We start from the raw sequence: 21534 nt of genomic DNA, 5'->3' as shown, positions 1-21534 counted from the left end.
TTAATAAACTTTCACAGCAAATGAACAAAACTGCAGATAAATGTGCGAACATAAAATCAATTACGGCTTTGGGTCAGTTGGTGAAAGTGCGCTGACTCTGAGCTTCAAATTTGGCAGGGCACAGGTTCAACCCTTGGTAATTACAGCCTCACAAAATTATTTATAAATAATTAAATGTAAGAAATAATTTCAAGTGAACTGATGAAGGGTATTTGGCAATACCTTCAAATATTCAAGTAATTAAAAATAAATAAATATTTAAGTTGTTGCAGTTTACCATAATATTGTTAAAAAACTCTCTGTTACTCCTTTAATTAAATTTATTAAATTCTAAATATTACAAAAGTAAGGCAAAATTAGCACTTTTTATAAAATTCGTAAATTGTGTTTAACTTCACTTAGAAGTCAGAGATTATTTACAAAATACTTAAAATCAAGTTCATATGAAATACTGAATTTTAACTTCAAATATTAAAAAAAAATCATATAAAAATAAAAAAAAAATTTGACTGCAAAAATTAGAAGTAAAAGTTTAGTAAAATATTTGGTATTTACAGATGGTTGTTTGGACTTAGAGATTGGAACTGTTCCGCACTTAAACAAGCAGGAAACATGCTATGATAACCTCATCCTTCCTTGCAATTCGAACATTATGGTTCGGAATGTTAAAGTGCATTTCTCTCCTCCTCTTCTTATTATTATTATTTTTTTTTTAATATTTCATATGCCTTCCTGGGTTGTTCTAAAGTTTCATTTTAATCCCGTTTATTTCGTTTTTGGTTTCACTTCAATTTTATGTACTTAGTAAAGTTTTTAGTTTAGGTATTATTTGTGCTTAAGTAAGTGCAACACTAATTCTATGGCTCTAGCTCCGGCTCAGGCTCATATTTGCATAACTGCTCGCATTTCAATAATCCTTTTTAATTACATTTAAAGTGCAGGATGATTTGCTTAGTGTTAGATTTTCCATATTTGAGCTTCGAGACTGAATGCCTTTGGGGCATGCAATGTATGCAGAATGTTAGGATTTGATAGCAGAGTTCAGTAAATTTGTTGATATTTGATAGAGTATCTAAAACAAATTGATATTTGTCTGCGCATGTTAAAGTAAATTCTCTAAAATGTTCTCACAATATATAAAAAATATACATTTTTTACTAAAAAAAATTGTAGTATTGGACGTGAATAATAGAAAGGAATATGAATTGCTGAGTTGATTTGTTCAACTAAAATTTAATACAGAAAAAACATAAGAGAATCATGTATGTATTAATGTAATATGAATGTAAGAATAGTATAAAATTGATGAAAAAGCTGAAATAAATTACAAATTTATAAAAGTTTATCATTTTTGAGCCTTAAATCAGTAAAGTTAACAACTTATCCTCTTTATATTCACAAGAAAAAAATTACGTCTTATTTCAGTTTTTATTGCAGACTATATTCCTTTGTGAACAAAATCCCAAAGACATTTACCCAACGAGTGAATTTTGCAGAGTTAACACCGAAAATTTCCTAACTTTCATTATTTATGTTATTAACCAAATTATTATCCATGACATCACAGGGTTCTGGAACCCATATAAAAGGTAGTCTAACATTTTACATATAAGTTTATTTACTTACATATGTGGGTGGCCTCACCTAACAAACCGTTGCTAGGTTTTGATACAACACATTTCATATCAAGCCCACAAATAAGTAAGATATTTGACTTATCAATGAATGAGTTATCTGATTTTCATTGAAATACATGCACCTCAATAATATAATAAGTTTGTAGTATTTCATATATCTCAAGCATTGTTAACAGTAAATGATATGAAAAGCAGGATCGCCTTCATTTATAAAGCTACACACAAGTTTCTACAATATGCTGAAAACATGTGGACCTTATGACATAAACAACTGGATATTCTAGAAACGAATGGATCTTTTATATAACAATGAATATATAGTATTCTTTTAAAAATAAGAAATTAATAAAATTTTATTGAAGTGTTTTTTTTATAAATATAAACAGTACATGACTTGAACCTATAAAAAGCATGTCTTGAAAGTGATTTAAAAAAAATTTCCAGCGAATATTAAGGACCCTATTCGAGAAATCAGAATATCAGTCATTTCAATGGATTGAAATTTACATTTAATAAATGCTCCTAATCCAAGTGGTGGTCATAAATCATATAAATCATATAAATCGAAAAAGAGTATATTTGGAAACGAAAACTGGAGTTATATTTTACTGTGGCAGTTTAATTCACTTTACCTGCTCCACAAACTCCCCGTTCATCTCTGCCACATCTATGTTTGCGGCCCTAGATGAACCTAGACCTCTAGGTATTAAGCCTCATGACTACATTTCTACACCATAATTACTGAATAAAGTTTCCATATTGCGGTGATAATCGTCTCCAATCATTCGCAAAAAGTATTTTTAATGAATTAAAGTCTCACACTCTGACTTTCGATACTTTCCTTTAAAAAAAAAAAGATTTTTAAATTGACTGAGCCAAACAAATGAGAATTCCAACTTTGATTAATAGACGATTATTGTTAATATCCCATATTTTAACAATAGAACTATCATTCCATCTACAACAGACATTGAAAAGACCATAGCTATAGTAGAGTCTATATGCTTTATAGCACAAATAGAACGTTAGCGTTAATCATTTATATAAGAGATATATATACTCATAGGTAGTATTTTTAATACTATTAAAAAATAATCATAGCAAGCGCACAAAGTTATAAATTAAATGTTAAGATAAATCGTCTTACTATTATAATCAGATAAAAAATTTTTGGTTTGAATGTTGTAACAATTTTTCAGAAGTTTAAAAATAAACTTTTGGGAAAACGTCAAAATTGTATCCAAAATTTTTTTTTTATATCTTGTATTTTGTCTAATTGAATATGGAAAAACTACGGAATTTAAGAAAACATATAACGTCCACAATACTAAAGAAAAACTACCGCGATAACTTAGAAGTCATTAGAGGCCAAATAATAACTGAGACAACGAAACGCGTCAACAATGAGAAGTATGTCCATAACTTAAAACCATGGTGTAGTCAAAGCATGAAATCTTTTAAAAATCATTTGCGAGAAAAAGATAATACCTATGAAGAAATACTTAGGCCCAATACAATTTTTACAAAGAATGCAATAACATCTTATTGTGCAACAAGGTCTTCACATCCCCCGAATGCACGTGTGGTTTTCTTAACAGGTAAAAATGAAGGTCTTGACAGTTGCTTACTATATGAGGTATATGATAAACACGTACAAACCGAAGATTTGTCAGACGATCCTGCCACAAAAACGTTAAATTCTCAATGCCAGAAAAGATCAGGATATATCAATCCCCATATGATCACTGAGTTTCTTATAGCTTTGTTCAAAATAGATCAAAAATAATGTAAGTAAATGTAAATGCAATATATAATATATATAATATAATACATATAATATAATATATATAATTATAATATATAATATTTGTTATATAATGTGTCGTACCAACAATATTATATATATGTATATATATTTGTATAGTTTATGCGTATAATATCAAAAAGCAAGTTAAAGCACTACCCTCTATGCGTTGAAACCTCTAACTTAAACCTTGTATTAAATTCAAAGTTCTTTTCCTTTTTCTTTAAATTTTTTTTTAATAGTTTGATTAAAAATCTAATGGTATTAAGATAGTTTAATAATCTTGAATGTTTTTATCATATTTTAAAAGATATTCTTAATGATAATACAGTCCACTATTTTATTATGTTGAGGCTAGTTGAGTTAGTACACTTGAACAGTTTTACTCTGTATTAACTGCAAGGTTTCTTCATAACCCCTCTCTACGCCTTGACTGGATTATTGTTTATGACTTCATCAGACTAAGCAATAACTGACCTCTAATCTGCATATTCTGATCGAAGATACCGGGCCCTGTTTTGGATAAAATATAATAGTTCTTCGAGTTGCTTAATTAAATTAGGACATATATATGTAGGTACCTAAAGTCTATATGCTTTGACATCCTTTGATCTATAAAATCAAACCGTAATTCTCCTCTGGAATGCATGTTTTTCCACGGCAACGAGTTTTTGGAATCTTGTTCTTTCAATTCTAACTACTGTAGTTCATTCTTCCATTTTGGGCCCATAGGTGTACCACATCCGGAAGTTGTTTTATATTCGTATGTGATTAATGCATTCATTTTTCGAATTGAATTAGAAAATTCATCTCGATACAATTTTATTAGTATTACTCAGAAGCTTTGACATTTTCTTTTAACAATATTGTTAAAATATCTATCCTATTTTCATTTTTAACAAACCACCAATACCGGATTGTTTTTCTTAGATGTCTTTAAACCTTCGCCTTTAGATTAATGAGGGTATTGTTTGCGAGTTTTGGGTAGTATTATAAAACCTTTGACTCTCAAAGGTTTCGGTAAGAATTTATCGGTCATTCCACTAGTCATCACATCACATCAAGTACACAGCCACCAATAATGATTTAAAGACAATCCTTCGAACTTTATTTGATCCGTACAATGGTTTCCACGTTCACTGTGGAGTTTTTAGTGCTAAGACTAGCACTAAATTATATCAAATACAGATTTGTTGATAGGAATACTTTTTAGTAAATGTATGAAAATTATGTAGCTTTAGATTTGTGGAGAGTGTGACTCATGTATCGATCAAGTTAGAGCCATAATTAGCGATAAGACGACCTTATTCGAAATTAATACAAAACAGTTTTTCGGAATCAATATAACTTAATTTTAAATATAAAAAAATGTCCATTCGAAAGAGTTTTTATTCAATTGATACACTCTGTATATATGTATTATATTATTTTAATATATCATCCATATATTATCAATTATAAAGGACATAGATAATTTCTTTGCTTCTTGTGCAAATGGGGTTTTAATGTAATAAAAACTCATAAAAACTGCAAAACATTTTATTTATTTAAATATTAACGATTTATGAATTTATTGTGTATATTATTATTGTGCATTAATTAGTATCTTTTGCTATATATAGTTTTTATCATATTTGTATCTTTACCTCACACATAATACTGACAAGATTGCAACAAACATAAATATATAAATTTTTTATCTTTTCGTAGAGATTTGGACGGTGTGGTAATATATGCTGCTTACTATACTCTCTCTATTTCCTGAAACATCTTTGACCAGGCGTTCATCAAATAGAGAGAGTATAAAAACAACATCTGACGGAGCAGCTCATTTGCATCACTAGTGTAACCAATATGATTACTAGAGTTGGTTGTAAGTTGGATATCCGATATTTAATTTTGAAATTGAAAATGTATAAACATCATCTACATCACCATAGCAGGTAAATATTTACAACAGTAAATCATATTTAAGTCTCTTATCTACTAAATTTAATCATTAAAATAAAATAAGGGAACAATTGGAAGAGATTTGGATTCAAGATGGAGTGTACAATTACAGGAGTAAACCACTGTATTATTTATGACAACGAAAGCATGGCATCGGAAAAGGTTGATGCCATTGGATGTTGAATACAGAAAAGATGTTTAAACTTTGACAAGTTTTAGAAATAAGTCGGTGTTGATACTTGCTTACAACTCTAGTTGCAGCCATAAGAATATCTGATGTTATTTCTAGCAGGTATATATAATTATGATCTTACAATAAAAAATTTAAGTCGTGCTTAGAAAATGATTACTTTCTTTACTATAAAAATGGTATCTGCTTATTTCACACAAAAATTCCCAGCAACATATATTGATAAGCAACGTTTCTTGTATATACTAACTCAAAGTATTCGCATTTTTTTTACTTCCAGGCACCAGGTTGATAGCTTAACCACAACGTGGATTTCTTCAGCCACTAGGACCATGCAATACAAACCACCGGCTATCATTTGCATTCATCCAATACTAGCACGAGATATTTGTGCAATACATTTATCTCCGAGACTTATTCACGATTTCAATTTCCGAGATGTATCTGACCGGCATTAATTTGCTTTTGTCTGGAACTAAGATAAACTATTATTTACCATGCCATTCCATTTAATTAACTTTAACACGACCTCGATTTCCAACATCTTTCGGATTGCGTGCACAACACCCACAACAAAGACGACCGGATTCGTTTTGCATTTGTTCCGTAGATATAAAACCAATTTAAGCCCTATATAGTTCGGTCAACTTTTCCTGTGTCGGTATTAGAGCCAAATCTTTTTTTAACCCAAAACCTATATTCCAATATGACGTCTAGGATGTGTGTATACGCTAATCAATTATTTAGGAACACAAAAGAAAATAAAAAATTGAACAATGTTTCTGGAGAATATAGAATATATTCTAGAATATTGCAGAAACTATATATTTGAAAATGTAACAGAAATTTTTGAAACAAACATAAAAAACCGAAGGACTGCCCATAACAAAAATATTGGACAAAATTACAGTTTATTATAATAGTGTAATTATGTTATAATAAAAATATTTTGAAGAAAATTATATGCAAAAAACACATCAACACATCTATCCGAAGTAACCAAATAGATTATACCTAAATATATGAAAGAATTTGATAAAACAACTTCACAGAAAACAAGAGCTATAACAAAATATATGAGAGAATTTATGAAACTAACTTTAGAAAAAACTAAAACTTAAGATATAACGAATATAACGAAAACACCATTGAAAACTCCATAGAAGAATTTTGGACAAAATTACAGTGTATTATGTTATAAAAAAATTTGTTTTGGAATTAAAATTATAAGTAAAGAAAAAAATCCAACTTTGTATTTTTCTTTATTGACATCGTGTTATGTTAAACCTTTTCCGAGTTAGTGGATCTGGGTACTTTTACTCTATGATAGCTGGAGGCATTCTGCAGAGTTCCGCCCATCTCACTGACTAATTTGAGTATTTCTGATAATCTTCGTGATTATTCAATGATTGATCTAAGATCTGCGTACCGCCCATTGCGGTTAGTGATTACTCTGAGCTTAGATAGTGCTAAGTAGGGTAACCTGTCGGTTTTCGCATATAGCTTCAGAGCTTTGTCTCTTATGTATTTTTTGACCGAATCTATTCTAAGGTCTCTTAGCATGTCATTCGTGCGGATGTACCATAGTACTTTGAAGAGCCTTCGAAGAACCTGACTTTGAGCAACTTGTAGCTTTTAGATAGTATAGTCGGCAGCTTTGCTATATGCGACAGACCCATAAAGTAGTGCTGGTCTAATTATCTGAAAAATGGTTGTAAGCAGTACAGTGTTTTTGCGCAACTACTTCTTTTGACTTGAAATCATGTCAATATAATATAATTCTTGCCTTATCTAATTAGACTAGAACTATATAGACAGTTATATGATGAATGATCATTAAAATATTATGCTCTTTTTGGTCATAACCAAAAGGTATACTCTATAAGACGTCATATCTCAACTCTCAATTTTTATATGCTTTTATTCTCAATTTTATAAGGTAATATTAAAGCATAACCGCACAAAAATATACATATTTACTGCTAGAAGATGCAAATTCTGATATTATATTAAGCAACACTTTTTTGAGCAAGGTGGCAAAGCCCACAAAATCTTATCAGAGTGACTAAATTTTAATCGAAATTTCTCTCTATCTTTTATTCTCAGTTATCTAATTACATTGAAAACAACAAATTCATATGTGACGTGACCATGACTATCTGTGTATAACAAGGCCCTTATAAATATATTCCAATTTTAATTATTAATATTAAAAGTTAAATTTGACTTAAGCTCTGCACTGGTCTCGTCATTTACTATAATTAATAATACAACTAATTTAATATATTCGTAAGTATAGAGACTATTCATCTAAAAACCAATTGGTAGATTATATCTACTGTTTGGTAGTGAGGCAAACGGAAAGGCTACAAAATCTATTCTCAATAAATGTCGCTAACAACTACCAAAAAAGTCAAGTCCAGTACCTCCATACTACTTTCATTGAACTATAGATTTATTAAATCTTAAACCAAGAAATATGTTTAGGCTTATCTATTTCTCTTTCTCTCTCTCTCTCTCTCTCTCTCTCTCTTATCCTTATCTCCCAGTGGAGCATAGGGCCTCTACCATCTTTTTATATCGCATTCGGTTAGTTGATTCACGGCATATGTCACTCCAGGAATAGTTCGCTTCTCATCTATAGCTTTTGTAAAATTTTTTCATATTAGCTAAATAGACTCTTTAGGGATAGCACAATTGATCTCATAAGTAAACTATAGTAAACTATTTTCTGATAATTACTAATACTATATGAATTATATGGTAATATATTTCTAGGATAGATATTTTCACGCACCTTTAAACTAATTTTAAAGGTTTAAAAACCTTTTAATCTTGTATGTCAGCTAATAGAAGTATACCAATCATTTTATGAGTAATATATATAAGTCGTGTCTCTATAATGTAGTAGAGGCCCAACTTATTTTAATGCTGTATCAATTGAAATATTAAATAAATAAATAGACTTAGAATTACAGACGTGATAAGTCAAAAAAACTTTTATATATTTGAGGTAAGCAGTAATAATTATCTTTAATCCTAAGATTTGCTCTAACAGTCTTATGAAAAAGAGACTAAAAGGGAATCAGCCCCTTTTATTTTCATTTGCTAAATGCATTTATTATTAATTAAAATTTTTAATTGTTTTGATTTTTATTAATCAATGTTCTTAAGCAAATCTTAAACCTCATATCAATCAACATTTTGCCATCTCTTCTGTTAAGAAACGCTGTGTTCCCGCCACCATGTTACTGGTACACTTCTCAGCAGCAGCAACACTTGATTGAGTAAGTTGACGTGTACGTAACAGGGTGTTACTAGCAACTTTAAGCTGCTTACCAATTTCAATATTAATATCGGCCATCCTATTGACAAAGCAATTGGTACTGCTTGAGAATGTGGTAAGCATGTTGCAGACAACGGGTAAATTGACGATTTCATCAATGAACGTTTGTAAAGCGCTAGTAATACCGGCTGCATCGCTCTCAAAGGCTTGCATAATTTCACTAATATCTTGTGTACATTCCTGCAGTTCACCATCGATCCGTTTTCGTAAATCGTTCATGCTCCAGTCGAGCTCACAAGTACCAGACGTTAGTTTTTGATCAGCTTCATAGATTGGTGTAGACAACTCAGACATTGCATTTGCTATTACAACTTCCATATTGCCAAGTAAAGAGCTGGACGTACGTTCAATCTTAGAACCCAATTCCAAATTTAGTTCATCTGTAATACTAGCCACATTGTAAGCTAAGCTCTCCATGACACCTGTAACTGGTCCTGTGTTAGTTGTCTGCACATCATTTGCTTTTAGCTATAATGAAAATTATTTTTGATTGCTGGAATACTATACAAACGGCATATGATAAATTATCTTACCTGTTGACTAAACAGTGTTACTATCAAAACAACCACAAAAGTACACATCAGAGACATAGGTTTTTAAATACTTTACTACTTCGATTGCTGTCAAATCACAAAATAGTAGAAAATATCACAATGAAATGACGACTCACCATTGACTCTTATCTCTACTGCCAAGATAAAGTAGTCATTCCCTTACAAGTCGATAACATATTTTATCTTGTAGATCTTGCGCCGAATATAGACATTCAATTACAATAATTATTTTTAGTGAATTTAATTTAATTGTTTTTTAATCAAATATTTTGCCAAAAAAATACCAAAAATCAGTTTATTATTAGGCGTTTTATCTTCAACTGCTCTTTTGAAGGCGCATAAAAGATGAAAGTCTACAAGATTTTTTTAATTTTTTTTTTCATTGTAAGTTAAAATTGAGTATTTGAATTAATATTAAATTAATTAAACAATTTTAATTATAATAATTTATTAATTCACTAAACAGCACCTCACTGCAGCCAGTAGTAACTTCTCACAGTTGGCGCTACGTAAACATGGTCCACTCTATGAAGCTATAAAGTTACTCATTTCTGATGAACAGTACAACGCCCAATTAGTCTGGAATGAGACAATAACCCAATACGATGATTTTCTACTACAACTTCAGGAGGCAGAGGCCAAAATACAATTTTACAATAGTGTGGTAATAAAAAGATTGGAAGAATTGAATGCCAATTCACGGCCGGCGGGAATGAATGCCTGTATTAAGGAATACGAACGTGAAATTGCGCATTTCAATCGCGAAATTTTAGAAAAGTACAATTGGTGTATGCTAAGCTTAAACACCGCTGAGGCATTAGTTAAGAACTTGACCAAGGAAGAGCTAAAATATATAGAAAATGCACCCATGGAACTGAAAAATGTTACGAAAGTCTGTAATGTGGCTCTGCTGAAGTCAGGGCGCGGTGACCAAAAGGGCATTACACTCTGTGTTGTTTCAAAAATTGGTCAAATAGATCAAAAACTTGTTGAATCAACACAATGGTGTATGAATATTATATCTGATATATCTTTTGCTGATTCTGAAATGTCTTCAGCGGAAAGTTGTCGTGATTTTGATGATTTGCAACAGGAATTCAATTTGGTATATGAGAAAGTACAAAATTGCATGAGAACATTTTAAGCAAAAACGTTAATAGTTTATTATAATTATTTTTTGATTGAAAATTTTTTTGAAATTAAATTAAAATAATTTAAATAGCAAATTTTGTATTTTTATTTATTAATTTTTGTGTTTTGTCTACAGTAAATCTTTTTGTTAACTTCGTAAAGTCTTTTTACTAAGATTGCAGTCCTTAAACATTGAAGTTAAAATCTATAGTAAATTAATTTTTTTATTTTATATAAATCGTATTGTGGACATAAGAAGATCTAATAGATCTTCAAATAGCGATATAACATAGACGTATTTTTAACAGTTACCAATTGGAAGCTTACTAGATTTTTTCGGATTTTAAACGATAAAACTAACACAACAAAGAGGAAATGCAATATTAATGCTGCTATTTACAGAGCTTCTAAGATAATTCCATATATAAATACATGGTTTTTAAAGAAACCATCACCAAGTGGGTGCCGTTTTATTACCACACACTCAGACATGCAAAACTAAGTTCTATGCCGTCGAGAGGGACACAAGGTTTGAAAGATCTTTGTTTTGAATATCCAAAAGTCTCATTAGTGTTTAGATTTTGTAATTTAATATCCATATATTTATTAGTATTCAATTGTACCCCTTCTCATTATAGCTTCTGCATTTCTGATTGAAATACCATTTTCAACCATCCATTTTTTGACATGGATGAAGATTTTTGACATGGATAAAGACTGATTAGTTCGTAAATTTAATAGTGGAGTGTCTATGTATTTATTAATATTGAATTATACCTCTTCTATCTTCTTCCATGCAGCTTCTATATATCTGGTTAAACTTAACTTTTTTTACATAGGTGTCCACTAGTCTTATTAGCATCGTCACCAATTCCATCACTTCGATATCTGCTGTCCTGAGTAAAATTTTTTTTCCGCATTAATTGTAGCTTCTAGTGTGTAGATTGCAGCACCCAGTTAACTATAATTTCCCATTTGTATTCTACTACTATTACAATTATTTACCTGTGGCGTTACCTTTGTAACGCTTTTTACTGAGATCAGTATTTATTCCGTAGCATTCCGTAAGGTTGCTTTTAATCTTAGTTCGGTTAGTACATTTGCATTTTAATTTACTTTTTGCCACCAATACATGAATATTATTATTCCCGAATTACTCCCTAATCTCAGTTAACTTGAACACTGTAAACTATCAACTAAGCTATTACATAATAAAATTGCTTATCGACCATTGGATCCCCAAGTAAAATATTTTGAACTTTAAACTTCAAGATAATCCAAAGTACCGACTTAACCCAAATTAGACCAGAAACTAACCAGTCAGCTCAGCACTTTGGTATCAGCGCTAACTGGTCAGTGCATACTAGAAAGACATACTATGAAACATGTTCTATCCTATAATGGCTTTTTCAGGGTTGTGACTTTGCGGATGAGTAACCTGTACTTCACCTCCTGATAATGTACATCATAGGCGAGGAAAAAATTCAAAATCTTTGTGGCCCATTTTGTTACCGACCTGACAGATCTATCATCCTTGAAAATTAGAGACCAAGATTTGTCCCGTAGAGTCATGAGCTGATGTACTACGGTACTTTCATTAATCCTTTTGGTCTCTGTATAGACAGTGCTAATTTTTGGCATCATAATTAGTCATTATTTGAGCTGAAGTGGGTTTAGAACACAAAGTCGCCACTCCAACCTGATATATATTAAGTCAAAATATGCTAATTCTGTGTCATTATATGAAAAATATTTGAACTTAATTTTTATGACTATTATATTCGTACTTAATTTTGATTACTATTATAGCTTAACCAAAAAATTGCAGATAGAACTTAAGTATGCTTTTATGAAATTGCACTCAACATAAGTATTTTTATGTCAAAGCATTTGACTTTCTAATCAATTTAATGTAAAATAAATATTTTCATATCAGTACATCCTCCTTTTACAAATTGATTGTTTTCATGTCAATGATTTAAAAGTTACTTGTAAGCAGTGCTTAATTGCCTAAAAGTTTACAATAAATTAAACAAAAATTTCAGATAAATTAAACCAACCTTACGGACCACTTAAAAGCACACTTGCAACAACACAAACACAAACAAACACCGACAAAAATAATTTAATAAATTGTTTTCTTAGAAATAACATAACTTCATAAGCCCCACAATGCAGAGTAGAAGTAGAAGAAGTAAAATTCCCTTTCTTGCTATTTCCCCCTTCTCCAGATATAATAGGAAGTTTTGGTCAAAAGTGAAAATTTTATTTATTTATAAAAGGTTACAAGCCATAAAGATGCAAGCAAACTTGTTAACACTTTAAAGTCTTCTGTTTGATGGCACAACAAACCATAAACTTCACATATGAGTGGAACACTAACACCAACACAAAGCCACACACACACAACCATTTAGGTGTATATAAACAATATTAAAAGTAACTCATGGTTTACTTGGCTTCTTTGGCTGGAAATTGTAAAGTTCATATTATTTATTTGTATAGATTTTCCTGTATTTTTGGTATTACTACTTGTACACATGTATTTGCATGTGTGTGTAATTGCTTGCTGCATGTGCTCAGAAAACCACTACATTCGAACATTTTATCTTAAGCTTTTTCATTTATTTAAATTTTTGGTTTTGATATGCTTTCTGCAACTTTTTGAATATGAAATGTGTTGCATACTTTTATGCGGCTTTCACTCACCAATGGTCATGTTTTGCATTACAGACACTTTCAGACGTCTTGGTTTTTAAGTGCAAATTTAAATAAAATCTATACAATATTCTTAAATAATAATAATTGAGTTTTATATTTTAATTCAGTAAAGTAAATATATCGACAATTATTTTTACTAAACCAAGGAAGAAAACAGTATAACAAATGAGTAGTGTAATACATTTATCTTAAAGATAAATATTTATTACTTAACAAATTTATGTTAACATTTTAATCAAACTATTTATGTTTCCATACTTTTGTAGTATTAATTAAAATTTGAAATGAAAACTTCTTTTACTTCACATATCTTCACTATAAATGAATGTAGAAGATAAATACAAAAAAGTCGATATTAACATCGTTCAAGTGACGAAATAGTAACAATGCTAGATACTATCTAATGATGTATAGTAGACTTCCATGGTTCCCAGAACGGCTGGGTCTACGTTCCGGAACTACTCGTCGAAGACAACCAAGCGCCGTTCAACATCCCTCGAAGGTGTCACATAAGCAAATCCCGGCGGGGTATAACAACAGTACACTTCCATAATAAATTGTGTATAGGCACTGCAATACAAATTCCAATCACATAAATAATACAGACTAAACAAAATCAGTCAAACATCACAACGGACTTTACGTGAATATCATTTGAACATAACACATAAATTAACCTTCTAGTTCCGAAGGAACTAAAAAACTAAACTACTGTGACAGTGTCAAGAATCATTATAAGATGCTGAATTTTATGATCCCTATTTAAAAACTTTTTTATTGAACAAATATTGCTTATTTATTTTAAAACTGTACCCAGTAATTTTTTCAAACACAAACAGTGACAAGTAGAGTGTTAATCCTGACTTCCCAGACACAGCTATTTGGTATCTGATTTTAGTAAAACTTTTTGGATATAAGCTGTGTTTAACATTTCTCACTAACTCTTTGTGAATATATATTAATTTTTGAAACATCGGGCTTCCAAATTGCACAAATTTGTATACGAACACTATTAATAAATATTGGCGTCTCGCCTATTTTTTTCTTTCCCATTCCATGCGCAAACAATTTCTAATTGCCACTATAGATAGCATGTGCCGTTTTTGTTATAATAATCAATTTAAAAACTTACGTTGTAAAACCTTGGCATAGAGTTGAAAGATAGTTTGGACTATAGCATTATAACAAAATTTAATCCAAATAGCTGTCTCTACTCAAATCCGTTGTGAAAGCATTGTGATCATATACACTAATATAATTATTACCGTAAGACTCAACTATAAAAGAATTGCACAAGATTATCACCAGATAAAAAAAAATATAAATAGACGAGAGACTTGCTTGACCTTTTCAGAAATCACGAAATATAAGCTGTATTGAGCTGTATCAGGCTGTAGTGTACCAAAAAAAAACTTGCTCAATACAACTGAGTTTATTGAAATCCGTTTGAGGAGCGACGTGCTCGAAATTCGGACTGGTATTCATTAATATTATTATTGTTGTAATACTTAACAATAATATATTTACAGTAATTATCACCGAAAGAAAATTTCAATAGACTTGCTTTAACTCATTAAAATTCATTAAGAAAATATTAATTTATCACCATATGCTACCACCATAATTCATTGTTTATGATATTTATGTTACTTCTATTTACAGAGATATTTTTTAACAAAAAGTTATTTACATTTACATTTTTTAAAAAAAATCGACAATTCACATAAGGTTGAATTTAAATTTGCATAAAATCTGATTGGAATATTCAAAAATGAATGGTTTCTTGATGTCACCATCACATTAATCTCATATCAGCTGATGTAAGTATTTAGCATGTCTGTTGCTTTTTGTGCTATTTATTTGTTGATTAAATTAAAAAAGTCAGCTGATTTCTTATGTCACAACTAATTCACACTTCACTCAACGTAATGTTTGATATGCTTTCCTGAAAACCTATTCACACAGTAAATCATAAATGAATACATATTTTGTTTCTCATCTACATTTTTACAGCTGTACTACGAAATGAATATGCTGCATGTGATAGTAATATATTGCTTTTCTTCAATTATTGTGAGTTATTGGTATATAATTGCATTATTACAAATAACGATTTTAATTAAGATTATATATAAATTTCAATCAAAATTTTCGATTGAGTATAATTTTTTTATTTAAATTGAATAAAAACTGTTATTATATGTATTTTTAATTAGGGATATTCAGACGTGCTTGGTAATTCGGTAGAGTACTAAAATCATATGTGTGTTTGTTCTGCTAATATTACAACGTTAAGCTAACTACTAATATTAACTTTGAACGAAAAATTTACAAGTAACAAAATCGCATTAATCCATCCTTGCCTTTCTTTAATAATTGTAAACTGTTTCCATAAATTTGGAGAAACGGTTTAATGGCTTGATCAACTCATTGCCTTTAAATTGTTGCTACTTGTTTACTCCAAATTTATAGAAACGGTAAAGTAGCATGTTTTTAAAACTAAATTATTACTTTTGTACAATAAAATAGAACTTCACTTTAATTTCAACCATCGAGTGTTAAACAAATAAATACATTGCTTATATTAAATCATGTTATTTGTTACATTTAATAAAAATATTATTTAATATTACTTTATAATATATTTAAAGGCTTTAATTTTAACCATCGAGTGTTAAAGAAGTTTTAACTGTAACATTACTAACATAGTCTTATACAAATTTTACGTGCAAAAAGAATGTTAGTACTAAGCTTCTCCATACTTTTCCGAGTTAACGAAATCCCAAAGTAACAGCTTTAATAAATTATCCGGCATTCGCTAGAATATCAGCTGATTCATATTATTGTAAACTTTACATAATAAATAATATATAATACTATAATAAATAAAAAAGTATAGGTAGAAATATAACAATAAGTATAATAAGAAGACTGACTTTGATTTCAAATTTCTACTTTTGCTTTTTTCTAACTTTTACATATAATAAGACAAACAAAATCAAGATCACTTATTTTAGCAATTCTATTTTAAACTAAAAAATAATTAAAAATCAGAGTCATTTATTTGTAAATTTAAGATTTTAATGATTAGCAGACTCTGAAATTTACTTTTGTTAAAATAAATAAAAACAAGGTAATTCCCTTTGTAAACATCGTGCAAATTACAACACGCACAACACAAGATAATGTGTCAATTTTTAGATCATCTCTGTTTTCATGAACTTATCAAATATGAAATTTGGCAACGCCGCTTTATTTGACAGTTGACTTATTGACTAATGTCATTAATGTAAAAGCTGATTTTGAGGACGGTCATGGATACTAGTGAGTTTATTTTCCAGTGTTCCTAACATAAATTATATATTTTATGTGTATATATATTAATAAAAACATGTTCATTCATAATAATTACATTTTGTTGCTAAGATTTTGATAAAATTTATAACATTTGGCTGTATAACATCCAATACCTCAATAGTCTATAATAATAATGTGCATAGTCTATAATTAATATTATATTTTATACACGCGATGAAAATTTCTTTTTAGAATTAAAACAAAAGGCAGCAAAAATGGTGGATCAGCAGGAGCCCAAGAATAAGATTGCTGAAGAAAAAATCGAAAATAATATGACCGAGAGAGAAGAAAATGATCAACCAGTCGATGAAAATGGGAATCAAATTGAGAGCTTCTTAGGTTTTCCTGATGACAGTAAATATTAAATATTATTAAAACTATAAATAAGTGTTTGAGATTTCTTTCTGCAAGTTCCCATGGAGACTCCCAAGTTGGACCTTTGGTTTGACGAAAACTTACGTAAAAACAAAAGGATCAATAAGGATAATAACCAGATTCCTTTCCGCAAGTACACGAAGTAGCTTGGAGAAAAAAGTAGAATGGCTTAAAGTATTAAACTTTTTTAAACCGAATAAATTAAATGAAAAATTTTTAAGCCTCTAAATTTAAAATTACAATAAATTAACTTGCCAATTTTATATGATTTTTTTTCTCGTTTGCATGTGCTATTATATATAATATTATATTGTACGTTATATGTATTTATATAAATATATATGTGTTACACCACGCTATAAAGAACATACTATTAAAGAATTATTACGAACTGAAGAAGTTAACGAATTATTAGTTCGTCCAATTTGGTAATATAGCTGCTATATATACCTACAAGCAGCTATTTGGTTGGATTGATTCGGAAAAGTAAACCCATTAGATTGACTTTAAAATTTATATAAAAGTAATTTTCTAGAAACTTTTTAAATTTTATATATGGGATTATTATTGTTAATAGATTTCCTTTGTATTTCTTAACAGTAATCTTATGTATTTAATTCAGTTTATTTCTAATTAGCAAATTTTAAGATATTTAAGAGAAATCTTCTGTTTTCGTTTTTTTTTGTTCTGTTCTTCTGTTAATTTTTTTTAAAGTCTTAATGCTAAAAATACGGATATATCGAATTATGTTAGAATGTAATTAATAAGGTATCTAGTATTTTGGATAGATAGGCTTTTGTATTCACATCACAGGCTTATTAAATGTGAACTATATATCTTTCATATACTATAAATTAATATATTCCCCATCTTCTAATCCTTCGATATTGGTTGCCAAAATCGACGTATTGAAAATAAAAAATTTTTTTAATTTTTTTTTAATTATTACTGTTAAACTTTATATCATAAATTCATAATAAAATTATATTAAAATGTTAATTATTAATTTAAACATCTACCACATTAATCTCATTTATTATCATCACTTTAATTTTGTAATAACTCTAAACCATCTTAAGTGGATTTACGTTTTCCGATAACAAGAAAAGTTAATTATAAATTTATTTTTCAATTAATTAAACACTCGTAATGTAGACAATAAAATGAGCATTGCATATCAAATGATGTCCCCCAAGGACTTCTATAAAATGTCAATATGTCATTTTCACAGGCTACACGAGGCGAAGGTAAAACAATAATAACGAGAAAATGCAATAAAAAAAAAATTAATTAAATTAAAAATATCGCATTCAGACTGTTGAGTCTGTCGAGTGTCTGGCATGATGAGACATGTTTCAGAATAATCTTCTCTTATTACCATATAAATGAAAATGCAAATCTATCTGTAAACAAATATATTAATATTATTTCATTTGTATAGATAGAAACATTGAATATATTGAAACTTTTTTTAATTTAAAATAAAAAAAACAAATGGCAGTGGGGATGAAATTGAATAAATTAATTAATAAATAATTTAATTAAGAAATTAAATGAATTTCTCTTAGAGATCGTTACGAGGAGCACCTAACTCCATCAGCTAATGTATAGTAAAAGAAAGAAATGACAGAGGATTAAAGTCATTAGTAGGCTTTCTGTTGGAGAACGTAACGAGGTGGACCTAAAGATAGGTGCTCCTTAATATAATTAGAAACATTTAATACATCCAGATACTTTACATTTCGACATGTGTAAAAAATATGACAGAGAGAATTAAAGTAATTTTATAGGCTTTCTCTTGAAAATCGTTGCAAGGCGGACCTGAAGATAAGTGCTTCTGAATATAATGAGGAACATTTATTATGTATAGAAAAATTTTTAATATATATAATAATTAAGAAAAAATGAATAATGATTAATATAACAAATTTTCTCTTGAAAATCATTAAGAGGAGCATCTACCCTCATTTTCTTAGCTAGCTATATTATATGCAATTTCCAAGTTGACCTAACTGTCGTATAATGAGACCAAATCCTAGAAACAGAAATTCTTAACAGAAATCCCTTGATACGAAACGTATTACTTCAGTTTTCTTAGGGTAGTATGGACATTTAAACTGCACATTCGTTTTGACACTCCTCACATAAGTTGTAGACTGAATAAATAACATTCTCTCTATGATTGTTTAGACTTATCCAGCAGAATAAACATGTTTTTCTTTTGAAATACTATAATGTCTTCTGTCTGGATTTGTCGGACTGTCTATCGGCGAGGACAAAACGACGTGTTGACTTAAACTCAACACTCTTGGGTGTACTTCTGTGATATGTCATATTAAAACTACGAATAATCGTTTATTATTACAAAAGGAAAGGTATTCGCTGATTAGCAAATTTAATAAAAATAATCACAAAAATGATATTGAAATGAAATAAAATAAATAAATTGTAAAGAACCTATTTACGCCCATTGATAGCTGAGATAGCTCATGGTTCCCAGAGACGTTACAAGAATATAGTTTTTGTAACCCTGAATCTCTTCTCGCAAATAAAATCGAAAGACAGTTTTTTTTGCTAAAAGATTCTGCTTTTATAATTATTATTTTTTTTTATTACAATATACATTTACAAATTAAAAAAATATTAATAATATTAATATCCCTGAAAATGGCAGAACGTTCGACATTAACAATTTGACCACGTTAATGTAGTAAAGAATTTAATTAGGGTTACCTAGGTATGCTTGGAATTTAGTCAATATAACCGATTAGGCCACATTGGCATACTGGGAAGCTAGTCAACGTTACCGATAAGGCCACGTTGGTATACTGAGACTTATCTCTTACCTAATAAAAATACCTTGTTGGAATACTGTGCTGTCGCTGGGTCGCTAAAAGTCGCTGGGGTGCAAAGTGATCTTCATTTCAATTTTCGCCTTTTTTTATATGCAAGTCTCCTTACATAAATAAGCAAAGTTTGCCGCTTTTGTTTACTTCGTTCCTATCAATTACAAAGGTGTGGTTGCTGGCGCATTTCGGTATTACTTAAGTTCCTACGGTACATACATACTAACTGAGCCTTTACCATATAGATTAAAGAGAAGTTACCAGGTTAATTAAATAAATTTTTTCGCATCAACTGTAAAATTTCCTGGTCTCAATATAAAAACAATCTAAAACTTTATTGGGCATAGGTAATTAAAAATTTTTACCCACTAATTGCTTATTGGACGAAATTATTATAATCTCAAATTAGTCGGTATCACTCAGTTCCAGTCTGATTAATCTAAAACTTCACACAACATTCAGAATTCTGCACTTGTAAAACGCAAAAAAAAAAATGTTTGCGAAAAAGTTAATTCTCAAAAAATAGATAAGTATAGATAGATAAGGACATCTGAGTTTGTAACAATGTACACCACGTCATTGTTGTTCTTGTGGAATCCTGTGTTTTGGTGTTTCGGTATTTTGGGAAGGTGAAGTTTAAGGCAGGAGTTGTACGAAATAAAGTAGCAAAATGCATGAAAATAAATTTTTAATGGCAAAACTTTTAATGATGCCAACATTTATGATGTTGCCAATTTAAATTTTCATGAATATAAATTGGATTTAACCGTTTAATAAAATAATAAAATATGCATCAAGTCGTACTCATACACAGATAAAATGTTTACCTACGAATAAATTTAGTTTAGGTAGGAAGTTGATAGCGATTTTATGAATATGCGCATACATGCATATTTATTTCGTTATCTGTGCTTATTTAAGTATCTGCTTAGTTGTAATGTTGACACACGTTTTCATATGCAGATGAGTTACACAAATTCAAAGTCTGTTCTGTCTAATAGAAATTATAATTTTCAATGGAAGAAACTTATGTACTTCTTCAGTTGTGAAGAGTATTATGCCAGTACCTCAGATCTGTTACTGCCCAGAGCTTGCATGGTGCCTATTAAGTATACTAAGAGCTTTCTTTTTAAGGATCTTGTTGAACTCCAGGACTTCCCCTTAAAAAGTATTTCAAGCTTTGTGAAAGGTTAAAGTGGTTAATAGTAAATAGTACACCGATGGAAGTCTTAAATGACTAATAGAGACCCTACCTCGAAGTAATACTAACGTAGTCCCGGGGTAGAACAAGGTCTCTAGGAATGAGGGGGAGTTGGTTTAGTCCGTGCGAGACGGACACTCACTTTCCGGGCCGCCGGATTGTGGTCAGTGCGTAGGCATTCCACTCCTCCTTGCCGCAAAACAAAAAAAAAAAATAGTAAATGGTAATGGTTAGAAATGGTAAATTCAGTAAATTTATATAGATAAAATAGATAAACAGTAACGATACATGATTATATGATACTTCAAAAGCATACAAATGTAACAATAAAAGAAAAAAAACCATTTCTCCAGTGTTATATACCCTCATCATTTATGTAGTGTTCTTCACACTTAAGTAAGAACCAGCGGGAATTTTTTTAA

General features: G+C 29.7%; 2 protein-coding genes and 1 long non-coding RNA gene across 3 annotated transcripts; 2 read left to right on the top strand and 1 right to left on the bottom strand.

The window, feature by feature from the left end:
* Positions 1 to 2824: 2824 nt before the first annotated feature.
* Positions 2825 to 6407, top strand: LOC119682352. The gene is made up of 4 exons (XR_005252577.1): positions 2825 to 3424; positions 5152 to 5384; positions 5456 to 5683; positions 5862 to 6407. It is a non-coding gene; the product is annotated as an uncharacterized LOC119682352 (long non-coding RNA).
* A 2264-nt stretch (positions 6408 to 8671) lies between these two features.
* LOC119682351 lies at positions 8672 to 9557 on the bottom strand. The gene is made up of 2 exons (XM_038095765.1): positions 9461 to 9557; positions 8672 to 9395 (listed from the first exon to the last, which is right to left on the bottom strand). Exons 1-2 carry the CDS (start codon positions 9515 to 9517, stop codon positions 8778 to 8780), a joined length of 675 nt encoding a protein of 224 aa, XP_037951693.1. The 5' UTR covers positions 9518 to 9557; the 3' UTR covers positions 8672 to 8777.
* A 228-nt stretch (positions 9558 to 9785) lies between these two features.
* Positions 9786 to 10630, top strand: LOC119682349. Its single transcript, XM_038095764.1, has 2 exons — positions 9786 to 9865; positions 9948 to 10630. Exons 1-2 carry the CDS (start codon positions 9827 to 9829, stop codon positions 10623 to 10625), a joined length of 717 nt encoding a protein of 238 aa, XP_037951692.1. The 5' UTR covers positions 9786 to 9826; the 3' UTR covers positions 10626 to 10630.
* The last annotated feature ends 10904 nt before the right edge of the window (positions 10631 to 21534 follow it).

The sequence above is a fragment of the Teleopsis dalmanni genome, chromosome 2 (genome assembly GCF_002237135.1).
Source record: "Teleopsis dalmanni isolate 2A chromosome 2, ASM223713v2, whole genome shotgun sequence".
Lineage (NCBI taxonomy): Eukaryota > Metazoa > Arthropoda > Insecta > Diptera > Diopsidae > Teleopsis > Teleopsis dalmanni.
The sequence above is the reverse complement of the archived record's forward strand: the minus strand, read 5'-3'. Positions and strand labels throughout refer to the sequence as shown.